We start from the raw sequence: 17,607 nt of genomic DNA, 5'->3' as shown, positions 1-17,607 counted from the left end.
ACAACAATGTGAATTAATCCGAAACAAGCCGATTTTGCTCTGGATTACACAGCATTTGACCATTTTTCCTTTGAAAAAAACAAACAGCCAGAGCCAGAATCAATTTCTCCTTTTTTGAAATCTATACCCTCGTTTGTGACGAAATCTATTGTGTTTGTCAGTGACACAATTGTTAATAATAGCTGACGAAGCAAACAGAATGTTGCATGTTTTTATACGAAAACTAGGTCAACTGTTGCAAGATGCCTTTGCAGTTTTTGCCAAATATTTCTTTTGATAGTGCGGCCAATCAGAAATTTACGGAAGGCGTGCATCAATCTATCGCAGAAGTTGATGGAAAGTAAGGAATTTTTTCATGATGTACAGATGTTCTTTAGCGGCCACAAATGAATCAATCAAGCACACAATAAGCTAAAACCTGATCGGGCTGAGTTGAGTTGGTTTCGCTTGAGTATTGTACAATTAACTAATTAAAGTGTATAAAACTTGATGCTAAAATATATCGTCGACAATCGTAATTTGCAAACTAAATTTTGTGAAACGATTTGTTGGTTGAAATCAGTGAACCATATATTTGTCGCTGGGTAACGAGGAAGTGTTTTGCGCCGCTTTTGAAACCTGAGTATAAATTGAAACCGAAAACAAACGAAAAACAGTGATCATGAATCAACTGAGTCAAAAACTGTCATTGGTCAACTCTGCTGATCAGAACCAGAAGCAGACGATTAAGAAAAAATGGCACGGGAAGTATAAAGCCGCAGAAAACATGGCACCAATGCGTAACAAGAAAAATAATAGAGCACTAATGCCCTTTTTCAAAGCAAGCTGATTTTTGAGTAACCTGTGTAGACTCATTACCAATTCTCATGCCAATTATTTCACGACCCCCCAACCCCTGGGTGTGTGCAAAATGCAAATGAATAAAAAAACAAAAATTATAGGAAATGTCACTGTTGCACATGACTTTTTAATCGGTACCATTTTCTCCGGACACCTAACAGTTTTACATATATGCTAGTGACAGTACACGTCGGATACATGTCAGCGCTCTCTCAAATAGGTCAAATTTTAAACTTTCAGTTTTTCTAGGTTGAAGGACATTGGACGACGAGTTGAGGTTTTAAATCAAAAATTTGACCACTTGCAAGTGCTTGCAGATGAAGTGGCGGAGAAGTACGAACGGACGTCAAGAAAACATGGCGGGCGCATAGTGGATGGAATTGACCGCAAAAGCCTTCTGCAGGTATAGTCAAACGAATATACGATCTTTGAGTTAATGTCATTGGTAAAAATGATCCCATATCTTACATTTTAGACAACATGAAACCGGTGGCGTAGCCAGGGAGGGGCCATGGCCCTTCCCAAATTTTTAAAGTTGTATATTGAGAAACTTTAATTTAGTGTAGTTTTGTCCCCCATCATTGTGGTTTCGTCTTTCAACTATCAAAGGAATATATAAATTAACAAAAATGACTGTTGTCACCAAGTTGTAAGCTGATATCCATGCTTTTTATGTTTATGTAGACATGGAATAAATCAATAAAGCGTTTGGCTGTCCCGTCGAACCAAAGTTTGGCAAGTCACGTGTTTGGTAAAAGCACGCCTTACGCCGAGCATTAGCAAAAAGTTGTATTAGACAGCAAACTATTTGGCCCCTCCCAAAATTTTCGTCTGCCTACGCCACTGCATGAAACGTAAGAATCGCCTTTTTTGTTAAAATGCCCTGAAGGTGTGGTTTAAATCCATATTTATTTGAAAATCGTTTTTACGTGTATGACCATTGTAAATTCCGTCTGCTTCAAAATTTTCGAATGGTTAAAACGTACTCGCTTATGCAATGCTTTTTAATGGTCTCAGACATAGGCGCCGGCACGTAAGGGCAAGAGGAGGTACTTGACAAATGCTTTTGTTCATCTCCAGCCGATTCTCGACCACAGCTTGGAAGTAGAAGACATACGTCTGTTATGCCGTTACATCCAGTGCATTTTCAAGCTAATACTCAAACTCGTTCACAGGAAAGTTACTGATCTTCCTCAAATAAAATCAATAACTTCGCTTCACAAAACTCGACAACAAAACAGGTTACAAGTTACCATTGTGTTTTAAATACTGTTAACACGTCAAAATTTCACACAAGTCCCAATTTTTGTTTTGTAGCAACTTGTCCTGTGCATACAACGACGTGGCTGAGTATCTAAATATTGATAACAGCGGAAAATCAGACACCTTTATTCCGATTTTACATTCATTTCTTACTGATCACAAAAACCTCAGTCAAGTGCCAAAGGTCAAACGTAAGTAAGGTGGCGGCATCACACAACCGCCATCGCCTAAAATCTAAAATTTATGGTGTTATAGCGTCACCAAGCGGTAGTTATTTTTCTCAAGCTCCGACCAACGAAGGTTTGTCAAGCCGACTTCTCGCAGATTACACTTTGGACAGAATAGCCACGCACGTTCAAAACGTCAACCTCGCTGTGGCACTGAAAAATTGTATTTATGTTGTGTACAATATGTATGCCAATAATTTGTAATGTGTTGTCGGACAACTTTTTGATCTTTTATCTAGTAGAGACAACTTTATGGTTTTTTACACGTTTTGGTTTGTTACGTAATATTGTAATAAACATATAGTTGCCTAACCGAGACTAAAGCAGTGTTTTGTACCTGAATAGAACAAGCAGGGTCATTACATCTGGGCAATTTTGCTTATTCCGGTATTCCGTCCTTTGTTTCAATTCGGTCCGGTGGAGAGGTATAGTCTACAAGCTGCTGTAAGCTAACAAAAGTTAGGAAGTTTCGTTTGGACGAATATAGGCTACCGTTTTGTTGTTGTTTCGGCCCGATATTTTTTAGTATTAGGTCGAAACCGAACCTTCGTTTACCTAAAAGATAAGAGCCACATTGTCTGCGAAATAGTGTTTGGCGTGTTGTAGAGGTTGTTTTGGTGTGCTATGAAAGAGCTTATCAACATGAAGTTCAGTTGAAAACATCTATCACAAACGCGATTTTTTGTCCTGCATCTTCAGGCAGATTCGGTACAGCACTATGATGTAACCTCAAAAAATCGGAACCACAGCAATATTTACCAAATACGTTTTACACTGTCCACTCTTCTAAAAAAAAATTTGTGGGCAGTCTTTTTAACAACCATCCATTGCTTCTGAATTTGAAATGTCTTGAATCAAAAACCTGCTCTTAGGACCACACTAGCAAAAAACAGGCAACGTTTCTAGCGAAATTTATTGAACATCCAGGATAGTTGTATACTTGCCAATGAAACCTCATAAATGAACTCAAATAGAAAAATTAAAACTGGCCATATTTAAACAGGTTGCTTGATAAGATCCAGATAGACTTTAATTTTCGATGAAGTAGACATATCGATGTATTTCATGTTTGTATACTCGTCACCAATATCAACAATCATACCGCCCATAATGGAAGAGTCGACCTATGAAAGATTGACAACCGATTATAAAGCTATCTACAATGTACAAACCCAGTAAATAAACTAAAAATTGGGCAATTTAAGTTAATTTATGTGCCATTGATTGATTTGTGATCAAACAGTAAGACTTCAAAAAATATTCAATTTAACACCAGAATTGTAGCGGGACAACATTTAACCAAACAACTTTTTTCTCAGTAAGTTAAATCCAACATGCAAAATACTGTCTTTTCGCTACAACACTAATGGCCCCAGATCAAGTTCTTAACTCAAATACTTCTCATCTACCTTAACAATTGTGTGAGAAATTAATGTGTTAGATCAGGGGGCAGCAACCCTTGGCGCGCATGCCAATCTTGGCTCACGAAGTAATTTTTCTTGGTACGCCAACCGATTTGTGTGTTTATGTTGAAGTACTCTGTTTACTTGTTACACTGCTTGTTTCAGTTTTTTATCATGACATTGTCTTCAAATCCATCCTACATGCACAAAACACTCTTCTTTCTGTTTACTATTAAGGTCACCTGACACAATCCACTACTACCCACAAAAATGTTGGCACGATATGGAAATGACATTACCATATGGAAATAACAAGTAAATTGGCATGGTTTAATCATAAATATTACTGCCAAGGTAGTGGTGTATATAGAATACATCGTGTAGACGTTTCGACAATGTACTGATGATGACAACAGAGATTGTCGAAACGTCTACACGATGTATTCTATATACACCACTACCTTGGCAGTAATGTTTATGATTAAACTACTTTTCAAGTCCGTGCATAGTGTTCCTAAAAAAAAAATTTGCATGGGCCGCTTAAAAGGTTGCCCACCCCTGTCTTAGATGCTTGGCAATGTGTTACAATTGAAATCTAGTTTAAAAAGATTACCTTTTCAGTCATTACCACTTTTTCATTTGCCTTTACAAACTTGGCCAGGGCTGCTTGAATTTCCTTGCGTTGTTTAGCATCCAGTGCCTGAGCTGTAGTAACAGTGGCTGGAACTTCTCCACGCTCAGCACACATTAATCGGTCAAATATTTTCGTGATGTCCCCCATGAGATTCAGTCTATGGTTTTCAGCCAAAACACCTAAACACAAAAAAGTGAAAAGATTAACTTTAGGCCCTTAAAAGGAAAACATAGGTAAGCTTGCTCAAAGCAGGCCATTAAATTGTAATGATTCATTTATGGCAGGTTGGGATCAATAATTACTTTCATGGGTAAAAAAATTACTTATTTTCAAACAATGGGACACAGAAAGAGTAGTTGAGAGCCGCGATTGAAAATAACTGATACAAACAAAGTTAATGTTATTACAACATAGTTTGTGTTTAATTAGTTAATAAATAACCAAAAAAAGCAATATATCACACCATATTGTACAACAACTGATTTAGAATAGCATGTTGTTGTACTATAATCTTTATGATGCCGCCTCAAGCAGCCCTTAATATTTGCATGAATTGCCGATTAAAAATGCTAGTATAGAAACAAAACTCAGCAATTACCAAAAAAGTTGACGATGGTATCAGTCATTCCACCCTTACTTGCCACTTCTTTCAAAATATCTGTATAAACATACAAAATTACGCACCAAAAGTTTGTGACTAATATAAACTAGGGTTCATGGATTTTTCTGCTTTTTTGTTTCTCAGGAAACAAATCATTTGTTCTGAATTTCAACAGTCGAAATTTTTCTTCCTAAAGAGTAGTGCATTTAGTTTTTGACATGTGAGTATATTTTGTGAGAATTTTGTATTTATTTTTTGAGAATCAAAACTAGATTATATAGAATGTGTCTCGAGAATAAAACCTAATATAAACACCATATATTTCTAACCAGTAAATTAACACCAACATTACTATATTTCGTGAATAAGTTCATATTTACACTTTCATAAAAAACACTTTTAAGAAAAAATATTTTGACAGAAGATTACCTAATTTTTTGGTGGTAGGTATGAAAGGGTCATTCATGTAATCTGAGACTTTTTGTTTTGTTAACAACTGTCTGAGCATCACCAGATCAGTGGCAACCTTATCCTTGGTCTTGCTTTTTACTGAAGCAGAATACAGAGCATGCGCATAATTTCCAGAGAGTCCAAACATAGGAATTGGGGTCCTCACAAGGTCACATCGTATAGCGCTCGTTGACAGTCCTCTGCGCACCTTAAAAAATGTTTAACTTGGTGATGCATTACATCTATCCCAAATGGTATTGGCCAAGAACATTAAATAACTCCAAATCTTCTGGGGCTTAAATCCGAAAAGGTGTCAAACTGTCAACATGTTTAGTACCACCCTTAAAACATGTGAGAATTTTAGACCAAAAGAGCTATCTGAGATTTAATTGCAATGTTATTATAATTACAAACCCCCGCCTCATCCCTAATATCCCCTAACCGTCAATAAAAAGCTGCTATTTTTAAGATTACAGCACAAAACTGTGTGTAAACATCAAGTTTTTGAAGACTTTATAAATAAACTATAGTTTATAACAATGACTAAATGCTCATAAATTAAAAACCCTAATGCTGACACATCAATAAAGCTCACCCAAGCTTTGTTATGCTTTTTCTGACGTTTTTTAATGTATTTGCTTACCAAGTGTGATATGGGATTGGCCATTTTTGAACCGAACAAAACCAATTTCTGCTGCCCAAAATCCAACACCGACGAGGTCAATTTTTATGCAACGCCGCAAGGGCAACAGTACTTCACACGGATTGATGTGAGCTGGATTGTTAATTTCCTATTATTATAGATATTATATTTCCTATAGATATTATTATTTTGATCAACAAAACATTTTTGGGGAGAGTTTTATAACAACAGTTTGATTACATGCAAGAAAAAAGAGTTTACTTAACAATATGTTGCTTGTTCATGCACATATTATACTTATTCATGTGGAATACGAAAAATTTCAGCGAGCAATAGTTACACTACCTAACTAAAACATTTAAATTTTGGCCATGTAAAGTTAAAAAACTCTTTTCAAAAAATGTTTTTTTATTTCATTTAATTTCGAACTTCGAAACACCGGCAATATTTTGTCATGGTTTGATGATTTCGTTACGCATGATTAGATCCAGCGTTGTATTTTTTACTGCATGTGCAAAATGGGTAAATTGGTTTGTTATTGTTTTTAGAGTTTAACATTTATCAAACTTTTTGCAGAGATTGGTGGCCTGTAACGATGACGTTAAGATATTCTGGTCAAAGGTTTTATCTTAATGGAAAAGCTCGATTGAACCTTGTATTATCGAGTAAAATAAACGACAGACACAATTTGTGCAGCGTTTCATTGCAACCTCACCAATCTGAAAACATTTTTGTACGCAATATCTGTGCATCACACGCATTATTTGGCAATAATGTTAAAACCCGAACATTCGACATAAACAATATTCCAGATATCAAAGAATTTATGTCTCCGGAAACAAAACTTGAGCAAGTTCCCATTGAAAATGATGAAGAAATTCCATATTTGCAAAACCCGGTTTACGATGAATATCCATTTGGAAAAACTGTGTACTTTGAGACATATGGTTGTCAAATGAATGTTAACGATGCAGAATATGCTTGGGCTGTTTTACAGAATGCTGGTTTCAAGAAGACTGATAGTTACTTGATGGTAAGACACAAAACATATTGGTGACATTAATTTTAGCACTTATGTATGTTTGCTTTAAACACAGTATACTGTTTGTTTGATGACTTTTATAATGATTATATTGTCGTTTAGTGGTGGGTCAGCAAACATTTATACAAGACATATAGTGAACCCAAGTGACTTGTTTCAGGCCTGTGCTAGATGCAATACATAGCGTAGTCACCAAGATGTCCAAGTACTTAGCGCAACCGCCTTGTGTTCACAAGGTTGTGGGTACTAATCTTATCTTGGTTGCTTGTGTTCTCCTGAGCAAGAAACTTGAGCAGTGTGGCTTAAACCCATTGCTTTTCGATGGGTTTAACTGAATTGAGGCCACCAACTGCCTAATTTAAAAAAAATGATTTTATAAACTTGCAATAAAACGGGGAGCATAACAGACTCATTGTGAGCATTACAGATTGAGGCGTTGCCCGTCCACCCAGGACAAACATATAACAAATAACGTAGTTTCAACAAAAGAAACACAACAGAGGTTTATTTGTGACTTGCATTCCTAGGTGGGAGCCCACTACAGCAACAAAACATCCTTATGCCTTTCATGAAGTTAGGGCGATGGTAACTGTTGATCAGTTTGTGCACAATAAACATCTATCACATATTAAAGGCCAGTCCGTAATCCATTGCCTGATATCAACATGTCTGCCCTGTAAAAAGTTTACTGTTGTAGTATAATAAGATGCCTTTGTTCAAATCTGTCAATTTTATGTAGTTGTTTATATTTTCAGGCGGATGTTATTCTTCTTGTGACTTGTTCTATTAGAGAGAAAGCAGAAGATAAGATTTGGAATCGTTTAGCCTTCCTTAAAACCCTGAAAAGAAAACAACCTGGAAAGGGCTTTCCGAAATTGGGTATTTTAGGTAAATGAAAATCACTTCACCACGAATACCTTATCTACTTTATCAGCAGTTTTAACTAAAAATTTTTTTGGGGTCTGACTGAATGCTCTTCGATATTTTGTGACACTGTTTATGTTTTAACCCTTATTTTTCATTTGTACGTAATTTAGTGAATTACAATTTTAAATTTGTGAATTAAACTGCCTTGATAACAAATAATAGGTATGTTATTCAGTGAAGGACTTTTCTGTAGTCTATGACAGCTTAAAAGTATTGGCTATATTTTGTCACAACTTAACAAGATTCAAACTTAGGTTGCATGGCCGAAAGGTTAAAAAAGAAAATAGTTGAACAAGAAAAAGCTGTGGATATTGTTGCTGGCCCTGATGCTTACAGGTTGGTGAAAAAACTCTTTCTTGAAACCCTTTGCAACACGTTGTATATTTGTGGCATGTTCTGCATATATTTTCTACAAATGTTTTTAATCCTGCAGTGACAAAAAATGTTATAGAACTAAGCTTTTTTCAGAGACCTGCCACGTCTTTTGGAGCAAGCTACTAGTGAATCAACCACAGCAATCAATGTTATGCTTTCTGTTGATGAAACATACGCCGATATTATGCCTGTTCGCATGGATGAGTTGTCAAAAACAGCTTTTGTGTAAGTTGGTTCTCAATAATAACTTTCTCTTTTACAGAAAACATAGGCTGCAGTTTTTTTCTTCAAAAAAGAAACCATAAGCCCAAACACAAGAGTGAGACATAAATAACCTGCTATTATGAAATGAAGAACTACACCATCTTTACTTTTATTACAACAACTGACAGTGGCTATTGAGAATACATACTCGGTATAATCACAGACAAACTAAACCAAAGACGTTTATTCACTTGCTGTAACGGATACGTTTTGGTGACTTTGCATCAATCATTGTGTTGTATACTCAATTTGTTTTAGGTCAATAATGCGGGGTTGTGAAAACATGTGCAGTTATTGCATAGTCCCTTTTACTAGGGGACTGGAGAGGAGCAGACCAGTGGAATCGATTGTAAATGAAATTAAACAACTATCTGATCAGGTTTGACTGTTTTGTAGCATTGCAAAATCTTTTTTCTAACCTAATAACTTTTTTCCAACTTACATTTCTCCCCCCTATTTGCTACCCACATAATCACATAATCGGATAAATTACATAGAAACACATAAAAAACTGGTTGTGCAATGCCGGTAGTCATGTCAATTATAGAATCCTCATAATTTTATAACATTTTGGCCTTGGTGAATATTGTAAATTAAAGTGCACTATTTTAGGGTATCAAGCAAGTTACACTTCTCGGCCAAAATGTCAACAGTTATCGTGACTTATCTGAAGTCCAGCATAAACCAACACCAGAAGATGTAGCCCCAATGAGCAAAGGTTAGTGTTAAATATGACATTAAAAACTATAAACTTGATCGTACCATTTTTGAATGGTTACAAACACAAAACAGTTACACGGTTTTAGGTTTCAAGACAATTTACAAACCAAGGTTGGGTGGACTTCGATTTGCTTATCTACTTGATAGAGTTTCCCAAATCGACAGTGAAATGAGAATTCGATTTATGTCCCCACATCCTAAAGACTTTCCTGATGAAGTCAGTGTATAACAATATTATACTACTAAAAAAATTTACTTTTTTAGTCAAAGGTTAGTGGCATTTAATCAAGATTAGTGCTAGATCTGTTGTGAAGCTTTTTATTGTGTGAATTCCTGCATATTGAAGTTTGTTGTGGTTAATTGTGTTTGTTTTTCATATGGAATGCAAATCTCAATCAACCAGTTTTGTTCATATTGGTTCCAGATAATGGCATATTCTGTTTAATAGCATAAATTTGGCATGATTGCATAGTCAGACTGGTAGAATTAACACTATTAACACTAAAATTAACACTAAGTTATCACACTCAAGAATATCGGAAAGGAAGTAATATTTTTTTATCCTCACACTCAATTTCAAAATTGGAATGTCTAGTTAGGTTAGGTCGTCTTTATACTTCTATGGCGGCCTTTTTAAGCCAATTTTCTAACCAGTAGACTTGTAACCTTCTAAACTGGAATGACACAGAGTCTTAGAAATCTTAGAAGTCAGACCATTGTGAATATTATAAGTCAGCCTTCAACCTTTTTCCTTTGTAAATCAGAAATCGGTTGTGATAAAAATGTTTCTTGCTATATTAGGTTCTTCACCTAATATCAGAACGCCCAAACATCTGCAACCACATACATCTCCCCGCACAAAGTGGAAGCACAAAAGTACTAGAAGCAATGAGAAGAGGGTGAGAAATATGTGAAAGACTTGTTATGTGCTTTGAAGTGAATTACTTTGTAATAATTTTATCTGAATGATAAATTAAAAAAATCTTAAAACATGAAAATTGTTTGGAGCTGCAGAAAACTTACATTTTGCAAAAAAAATAAAAAGAACAGTTTTTGATCAAAAATTGTGTACAATACCTAGTTCAAATGCCTAATTGTTCTATATTGTGCATTTCTTGTTCTAATCTGTTTTAATGCTCGTTGTATTTTCAGGTACAGTCGAGAAGACTATTTGAATTTGGTGGATCGAATTCGTCACCTCATACCAGATGTGAGTCTATCTACAGACATGATTACTGGATTCTGTTCCGAAGATGAAATAGACCATCAGGACACTTTGTCATTACTTAATCTTGTCAAATACAACTTTGCGTTCCTCTTTAAATACAGCATGCGAAAGGTATGGAGTAAGTTTTATATCAGGGATGGGCAACCTACGGCCTGCGACTCGTATTTTATTTTGATCGGCCGGACGAACTGTATGTGTTAAAGCCCAGTTTATACCAAAAGGTTGTTACTTTAAACCAGGGGTGGGCAACCTACGGCCCGCGCGCCACATGCGGCCCTTTGATTAAAGTTGTGCGGCCCGCAGAGACACTTGGATTTAAAATATAAAAAAACGAGTCCAAATTATTGTATATTTTTTAGCAGATTAGTGCTCCCGGTGCTCTTTTTCTGCGACCTGACAATATGCTGCTAAAATCAAATGCAAATTTTACTTGTAGCAAGGCACTTTTGGTATGCGACGAAGTAAAATCACCTTGTGTTAAACACACGTGCGGCCCGTGATCAAATTTTGGCAATTGTGTTTGGCCCCACAGTAAAAAAGGTTGCCCACCCCTGCTTTAAACGATGATAGTTATTAGTTTATTACAAAGAGGAGGCATTGTTACGTACAAAGACAAAATCTTTGTGTGTTTGACTTTGTCTAGCACTGCTATGTTATTGCATGACCACCATTGCAGCCCGCCTCCGCAATATAACACTACTTTTTGGCCCGCGCATGCAAAAAGGTTGCCCACCTATGTTTTATATCTTACTTGAAAAAATCCATATTTAAAGGCCATTTGAGTATACATTTTACCTTTGAAAGTAACCCTGGAACTCATTTATAGTACCATATGTGTCACATTTTATTAGCCTCATATATTAATATAAGAAGTTCAGACTTAACCAAACAAAACTTTTTGCTTGTAGAAAGAAGCCCTAATTAAACATGGCGTTTTGAAGTTTCATATTGTACCTAGGTCTTGTGAATTTAACTACCCTATACATAGATTAATAATACAAAACTGTGCCTAAAAAATATTACTATTGTTTTGTGGCCGCAGAAAACCCATGCTTACCATAAAATGAAAGATGATGTAAGCCAGGAGGTCAAAGGGCAAAGACTGGCTGAAATTATGGAAATATACCAACAAAAATTGGTTGAAGTTAACTCACAATGTTTGGGAACAAATCAATTGGTCCTAATAGAAAAGGTGGGTTGAATATTCCCTGCTCTGATAAGGTACAGTGTACGGTCGAGATAGACCAATACGGTTTTTAAGGCCGTACCGATTATTATGGGTAATTAAGTAGGCCAAAAATCGATATTTTATTTACAGTAAAAGGCCAAAATTTGTACCTTTCCATTTTTATACCAAAGACGAACGCTAGGAGTGTGGAAGAATAAAATGAAAGTTAAAACAACCCGTGTAAAGCCTATCTCCAAAGCGTTCCAACAAATACCCTTTTAACGCCAAAAGTCTCCAACGTTGTTTAAATCCGAAGGTTAGGTGATTGTACAACGAAGTAACAAAGAATTGTAGCTCAAAGTTCTTGCTTCGCTATACGTGTTAAAAAGTTACAGGGCAAAAACAGAAATAACGAAAGCCAAATGAGAGCAGCTTTTGGCGTCGATTTGCCGTTAAACTGATCAGTGACTGGGAAATGCTTAAGGCGAAATACAGCAGAGCCAAGCGTAAATAACATAGTTACAAATAATCCAGGCCGATACCGCAGAATATCAGCGCCTATATACAATCGGCCCTGCCCATATTTGATCTGTACATCCCCAGTTCCACCATGGAGTTTTTTTTAAACCGTGTATCACTTGGTTAAGCTTTTTCTAACAATGCATAGTCAGGAAAATTTCATTTGCTTCTTTATTAACATTTTTGTCATTTCCGTGTTTTTTAAATTGTCGGAATATTTTTTCAGCCTTTGCAGAAAAATCCAGATGTTTTAATGGGTCGGACTGATGGTGGGCTTAAAACTTTTATTCCAAACTCTCCAATTCCAACCAGTGTTAACAGTCAAGACACAATCCTTCCTAAACCCGGAGATTATGTTGCAGCAAAGGTTGGTTTGGATATATTAGTTTTCTTTGGTGCACTTTAAAAACCTTCAAGTAAAAAAGTTTTTGATGTACTGTTAATGGGTCCTGTTTTCTAAAGTTTGATTTTTTCTGTATTTCTCATTCATGCTGTCAAACATGGATTTGTAACAAACTTTTGGTCGAAATAGGGTAGTTTAAACTTCTTTACTTTTACACTTGTGACAGAAGTTTTGCACTGTAACTTTTCACCCTGATTGCCTTACGGTTTAGCCACTGGCCCCTATATGTAACCAGATGTGTGTTTGAATGCATGGAACCAGTATCACAACAAGGGCATTAAGACCAAGTGGGAGTTCTTCAGCAGTGTTCCTAAGTTCAGCATGGTTTATAAGACGGCTGGCTTCCAGCAAGTTTTTCCACTTTTGACCTACACTACAGCAGACATGTTACAGCAAACTTTTGTGGCATAACAATCTGGGAAAACGAACGGAAAAATAAAAAACTATACTCGTTTAGAATTTATTGTACGCCAGGCTAAGGCGTTATACCAAGCATTCCTAGAGGGAAAAGCATGGACTAGAAACATATAGCCTTCGGTGGGATTCGAACCCACGACTGGAGGCTTTCCGGGACTCGCGATCTACCCACTGAGTCACACAGACTTAAGAGTGATCCCGCCTTAAGTCGAATCACGAGCACCTTTGCTGTATTCTATGCTGCACATGTAACTTTGTAGTATGGGATCCCCAGTTCGACCAATGATTAGATAAGAAATCATACATTCGTGCTAAGATCACCCTTAAAGAGTTCATGCAGACTTGGGATCACGGCATACTCTTTTATAATTCATAGTACGCTAGGCTTTTTGAAGACGTTGTGCCGAATCCTGTCTCCCAGGCACTTCCATATGGCAAGGCACGAATAAGATAGGTCGGCGGGGAGCTTGTCTTGACAAAAAAGGGTTTTAATCCCACCGCAGGCTAGATTTTTTTAGTCTAAATCTTGCCATAACGCCTTCAATAAGCCTGGCATATTATGCTTTATGAGTGAGTATGCCTTGATCGCTGGTCTGCATTACCGCTTCAGGACTGATCCCAGTATGAATGCATGTTCATCTTAGCTGTTAAAGCTAATTTACAATGAACATTCTAACGTCAAAGTTACTTACATCATTAACAATCATTTTAAAACCCAAATTCAAATAAACTATTAATCCTTAACAAATCAATGTTGATTTATTCATCATATTATTGTTATTGCCGACATTTAGGATTAAAATGGTCATTCGGAGTCTAAGTGGTTTAACTGGTGTTTTTTATTGCAGCTTACTTCGTACAAGCCGAATTCGTTCCGTGCCCAGCCTCTTCACCTAAGCAGCATCAAAAGTTTTTATTCAACTGGATCAAGATAGCAAAATTTCAAATCGTTGAGAAACACCGAAATTACAACAATGTTTAAAAAACTTTCCTTGAGTTTTTTGCAAACCAACCAGTGGTCTAACATTCCGCAAAAGCATCAGAGCAGATCTGACAAATAACCACATCCGCAAAAGTGACTTGTATGTTTCAGGCCCTGGTGTGTTAAGGGAATTAAAATCCAGAAATATTATAAAATTATATGATGTTTCAAGCTCCCTAAATTTAACAGAAAGTTTCAAAGTAGTTTTTCTACCCGCTGAGCTCTTATTTAAAATGATAGAGATATTAAAGATGTGCTCGACAGAAATTATGCACTACATAAACCTTCTTTACATTTCAAACTGTTTGGCGCAGGCTTAAAAAATCCAGCACACAAGGCCTATTGACGGCGTCAAACCACCAGGCTAGATAAAAAAAAATAGCCTTCAAGGGGATTCGAACCTACGACAGGAGTCTTCCCGGGACTCGCGCTCTGCCAACTGAGCTACGAAGGCTTAGCGCTGAACCCGCCGAAAGGCGAGTCACAAACACCGTTGCCTTCCTCGTATGTTGCACATGCCAGCTTTGTAGTCGGGGATTGACCAGCATTCTGTTAAGATGAACAAATTCATAACTGGGATCAGCCCTGAAGCGTCTATGCAAACCAGCGATCAAGGCACACTTATGTATAAATCATAATACACTAGCCCCGCATTGAAGGCCTCATACTGAATCAGCCGGTCACCAAGCATTCCCACATTGCAAGGCGTAAGTCTACAAAAATGTATATTTTAACTTTGCCAAAAGAATGAGGTATCTAAACAGGCGATTTAGTTATAATTGCAATGCTTCCACCAACAGCGTGACCCATAAAAGGTTTTGCACCCCTATACTTTCGGGCGAAAGGCCCGACAGTTGTTCAAGGTTAAATTGTGTTTCAGGACTTGCGTTATGATAATTAATTGACTGTCGGCACGAGACCTTGGATTTCATGATATGATCCCAGTTAAGCGGGACTCCATCTAAAACAGTGGTTCTCAAGTAGTACACCAGGGCTTTTCAGCTGATACACGAGTAGCTACCTGAAAAAGGTGAAATTAAAAATTGCTCCTAAGGCTAAACTGACCCGATTGATCAGCCCTTGTTTTGTGCAAAATTCATGTCTTGTGCCTTTGTAAGAAATTGCTAAGCTCGCTGGTTTAAGGTGAGTTTATTTCGTTTGGTGAATTACCACATAGCGATTGACAATCACACAACTGCGCAACATTGAAACGTTTGGAGTGCAAAACAGTTGGGCACAATTGGTGGATGCCTACATCCGTATACCACAATTAGTGGATGCAAACATCTGTATAGCACAATTGATGGATACAAACATCCATATTCCACAATTGGTGGATGTGTACTACCTAAACACCTTGTTACAAAGTGTTATGTGCGGGAGTTAAATTTGTTTATACGTTTGCTAGTGTAGTTAAGTAGAACTCTTGGTCTACCCGTTCAAACAGGGTTTATGTGGTACGCAGTGATAAATTCATGTTTACGTACTTTTGAAAGAATTTAAACTGACGACCGTTTCGGTCCACCAAAACACCTTAAAAAAACACTGGCCACACATAATAAGTTTACAGTTATCTGATCTTAGCTTTGCAATACATGTGTTCAAATTGTTATACAGTTTAGACTTGTGAGTAGGCCTAAAGAGATTACCCAGAGAAGTCTTTCCATAAATTTTGATGCCCACGTTACATTTTCAGGTCATGGAGTAACGTACACCAGATGGGGCAAAAAAAGCTGCCCGAAGGGGATTGGTACAAAAGGAACTTGGCCGAATGGTCCGGCGCGCCTGACCCATATACAGACATAAAAACCCTGATCGGGATTCGTCCCCGGGAGAGTCGTGGGTTCGAACCCCGTGAAAAAAAATCGTGTTTGCTCAGGTAGGCCTAACAGTTTTACATTTTACGCGTTATTTCGGATATATTTTACATTTGTTAAGAACAGTGTTACTGTTCACAATACAATTTGTTGTAAAATGACCTGTCAAATTCTAAAAATGTACAAACTGTGTGCCGGGCGCTCTACTGCGCGCCAGAGGTTTCCAAATTTGCTGTGAAAAAAAATCGCTGTGAATGGACATGAATGTTTAAACCTGAATTTTTATTTGTTATAAAAAGTAACCTTACCCATCACAATAAATGTTGTGTACATTAACGTTAACTTTCTTTCAATAACTTTTGTGTTGTTGGCTACAAAGTGTGAATGAATAATTGGTTTGTTAAGTTTGAGAACCACTATTCTTGTGTGACAGGAGTTGCTGCGGGATCCCATTATGGCCACTCAGGCGGAGGAGCAAACCTACTTTGCCTGACTTCAAATTTTACATACGAACACGGAAAGTTTGTAGATGGATTTCAAGGTGATCCAAGTTAATTGGAAAAACTCTGTCATTGGTAGTCTATACTGTCAACTGTAAAGCAAAATGGATGGTGCTTAAACACTTATTCGATCAATGTGGTTTATCCCGGTTAACCATCGAATGTAGATGCAAGCCCCAAAAAAATTGTTACGCGTAGAGATTCGGCGCAGAGTTGTTACCGGGCCCGAAATTCAAGACGTTATGAGGTTGTTGGACAGAAGGTCCAGCAACTAGCTACTTAACTGGGTAATTTAGAATTATAGAAATACAAACACAAGACGTGAAGTCAGACCTGGCTTAACTTACAGCTCTGTCTTAAACGGCGCTATTTTGTGGTCATAATAACACAGCGGGTGTAAGAGAGGCGTACAATGTCTGATGTTTATTAAATTGGTGACATTTAACGCAAACTTGATTGGCATATTTGAATTTAACTGTAGTGTTTTAACATTAGGGCGTAAAAAGCTATTTTTACGTAAATTTGCACACCATAAACATTAAGCTACTAGCCTATTATATTTTTGTAAATTGCCATAATCAACCATGTGTATTTGTCAAATTTGCGTCGTATCACAGATGCCTCATACATATACGGTGCTGAGTACAGGACTGTAAGCAGTTTAAACTCACTGTTGGATTTCAAAGATTTTGGAGAAACTCAATTAAGTCCACACAATGTGCCGTGTGCTGTGTGTATTGCTACTGCTCGATTTTCCCAGGTGCATTTTGCAGAAATACAGTCATTTTGCAGACGATTATAGGTTACTTAGAAGTTCGCCCCCTTCTGGAATCGAAGCGGTATTTCCGCATTCGACCATTTTCCCAAAGTTTTAAGGCAGCATTCACATTAACTGGTGTCGCTGTTCTATGTGTCACCTGCTTCTATCTGGGATCTGTCAACAACTCAAATCAGTAAGAAAACCAAAAAATGCATGCTGAAAAATATTTCACTAACTAACTTATATAGGAATTTTAAGTTTCAAGCCTAACAATGCACTAATATAGGTTATAATGCTAAATACAATGTCAAGGTACAAGTAAATTCGGCTAAACCGTAATCGGTTAATCCCGATCTTTTAGTTCGCCTATTTCGGACAAAACCTGGGGTACACATGATTTGCAATGTGGTAAAGCTTGAATTTA

The 17,607-nt window shown here is 37.0% G+C and overlaps 3 protein-coding genes across 3 annotated transcripts; 2 read left to right on the top strand and 1 right to left on the bottom strand.

The window, feature by feature from the left end:
- The first annotated feature begins 172 nt into the window (after window positions 1–172).
- On the top strand, window positions 173–3,357 carry LOC145232003 (uncharacterized). The gene is made up of 5 exons (XM_080096486.1): window positions 173–340; window positions 1,090–1,243; window positions 1,921–2,081; window positions 2,158–2,294; window positions 2,359–3,357. The coding sequence occupies exons 1-5, from the start codon at window positions 243–245 to the stop codon at window positions 2,532–2,534; spliced, it is 726 nt and encodes a 241-aa protein (XP_079952612.1). The 5' UTR covers window positions 173–242; the 3' UTR covers window positions 2,535–3,357.
- On the bottom strand, window positions 3,225–6,121 carry LOC145232004 (ATP synthase subunit O, mitochondrial-like). Its single transcript, XM_080096488.1, has 5 exons — window positions 6,062–6,121; window positions 5,398–5,626; window positions 4,966–5,025; window positions 4,347–4,546; window positions 3,225–3,454 (listed from the first exon to the last, which is right to left on the bottom strand). Exons 1-5 carry the CDS (start codon window positions 6,083–6,085, stop codon window positions 3,326–3,328), a joined length of 642 nt encoding a protein of 213 aa, XP_079952614.1. The 5' UTR covers window positions 6,086–6,121; the 3' UTR covers window positions 3,225–3,325.
- Window positions 6,122–6,127: 6 nt separating this feature from the next.
- On the top strand, window positions 6,128–17,196 carry LOC145232001 (mitochondrial tRNA methylthiotransferase CDK5RAP1-like). Its single transcript, XM_080096484.1, has 16 exons — window positions 6,128–6,188; window positions 6,638–7,094; window positions 7,859–7,991; window positions 8,285–8,366; window positions 8,499–8,630; window positions 8,928–9,048; window positions 9,282–9,387; window positions 9,476–9,606; window positions 10,191–10,288; window positions 10,542–10,728; window positions 11,660–11,809; window positions 12,531–12,671; window positions 13,973–14,813; window positions 15,803–15,985; window positions 16,357–16,464; window positions 17,041–17,196. Exons 1-13 carry the CDS (start codon window positions 6,148–6,150, stop codon window positions 14,057–14,059), a joined length of 1,866 nt encoding a protein of 621 aa, XP_079952610.1. The 5' UTR covers window positions 6,128–6,147; the 3' UTR covers window positions 14,060–14,813; window positions 15,803–15,985; window positions 16,357–16,464; window positions 17,041–17,196.
- Window positions 17,197–17,607: the final 411 nt, after the last annotated feature.

The sequence above is a fragment of the Phallusia mammillata genome, chromosome 6 (assembly GCF_965637545.1).
Source record: "Phallusia mammillata chromosome 6, kaPhaMamm4.hap1.1, whole genome shotgun sequence".
Lineage (NCBI taxonomy): Eukaryota > Metazoa > Chordata > Ascidiacea > Phlebobranchia > Ascidiidae > Phallusia > Phallusia mammillata.
This window is presented reverse-complemented; position numbering and strand designations above follow the sequence as displayed.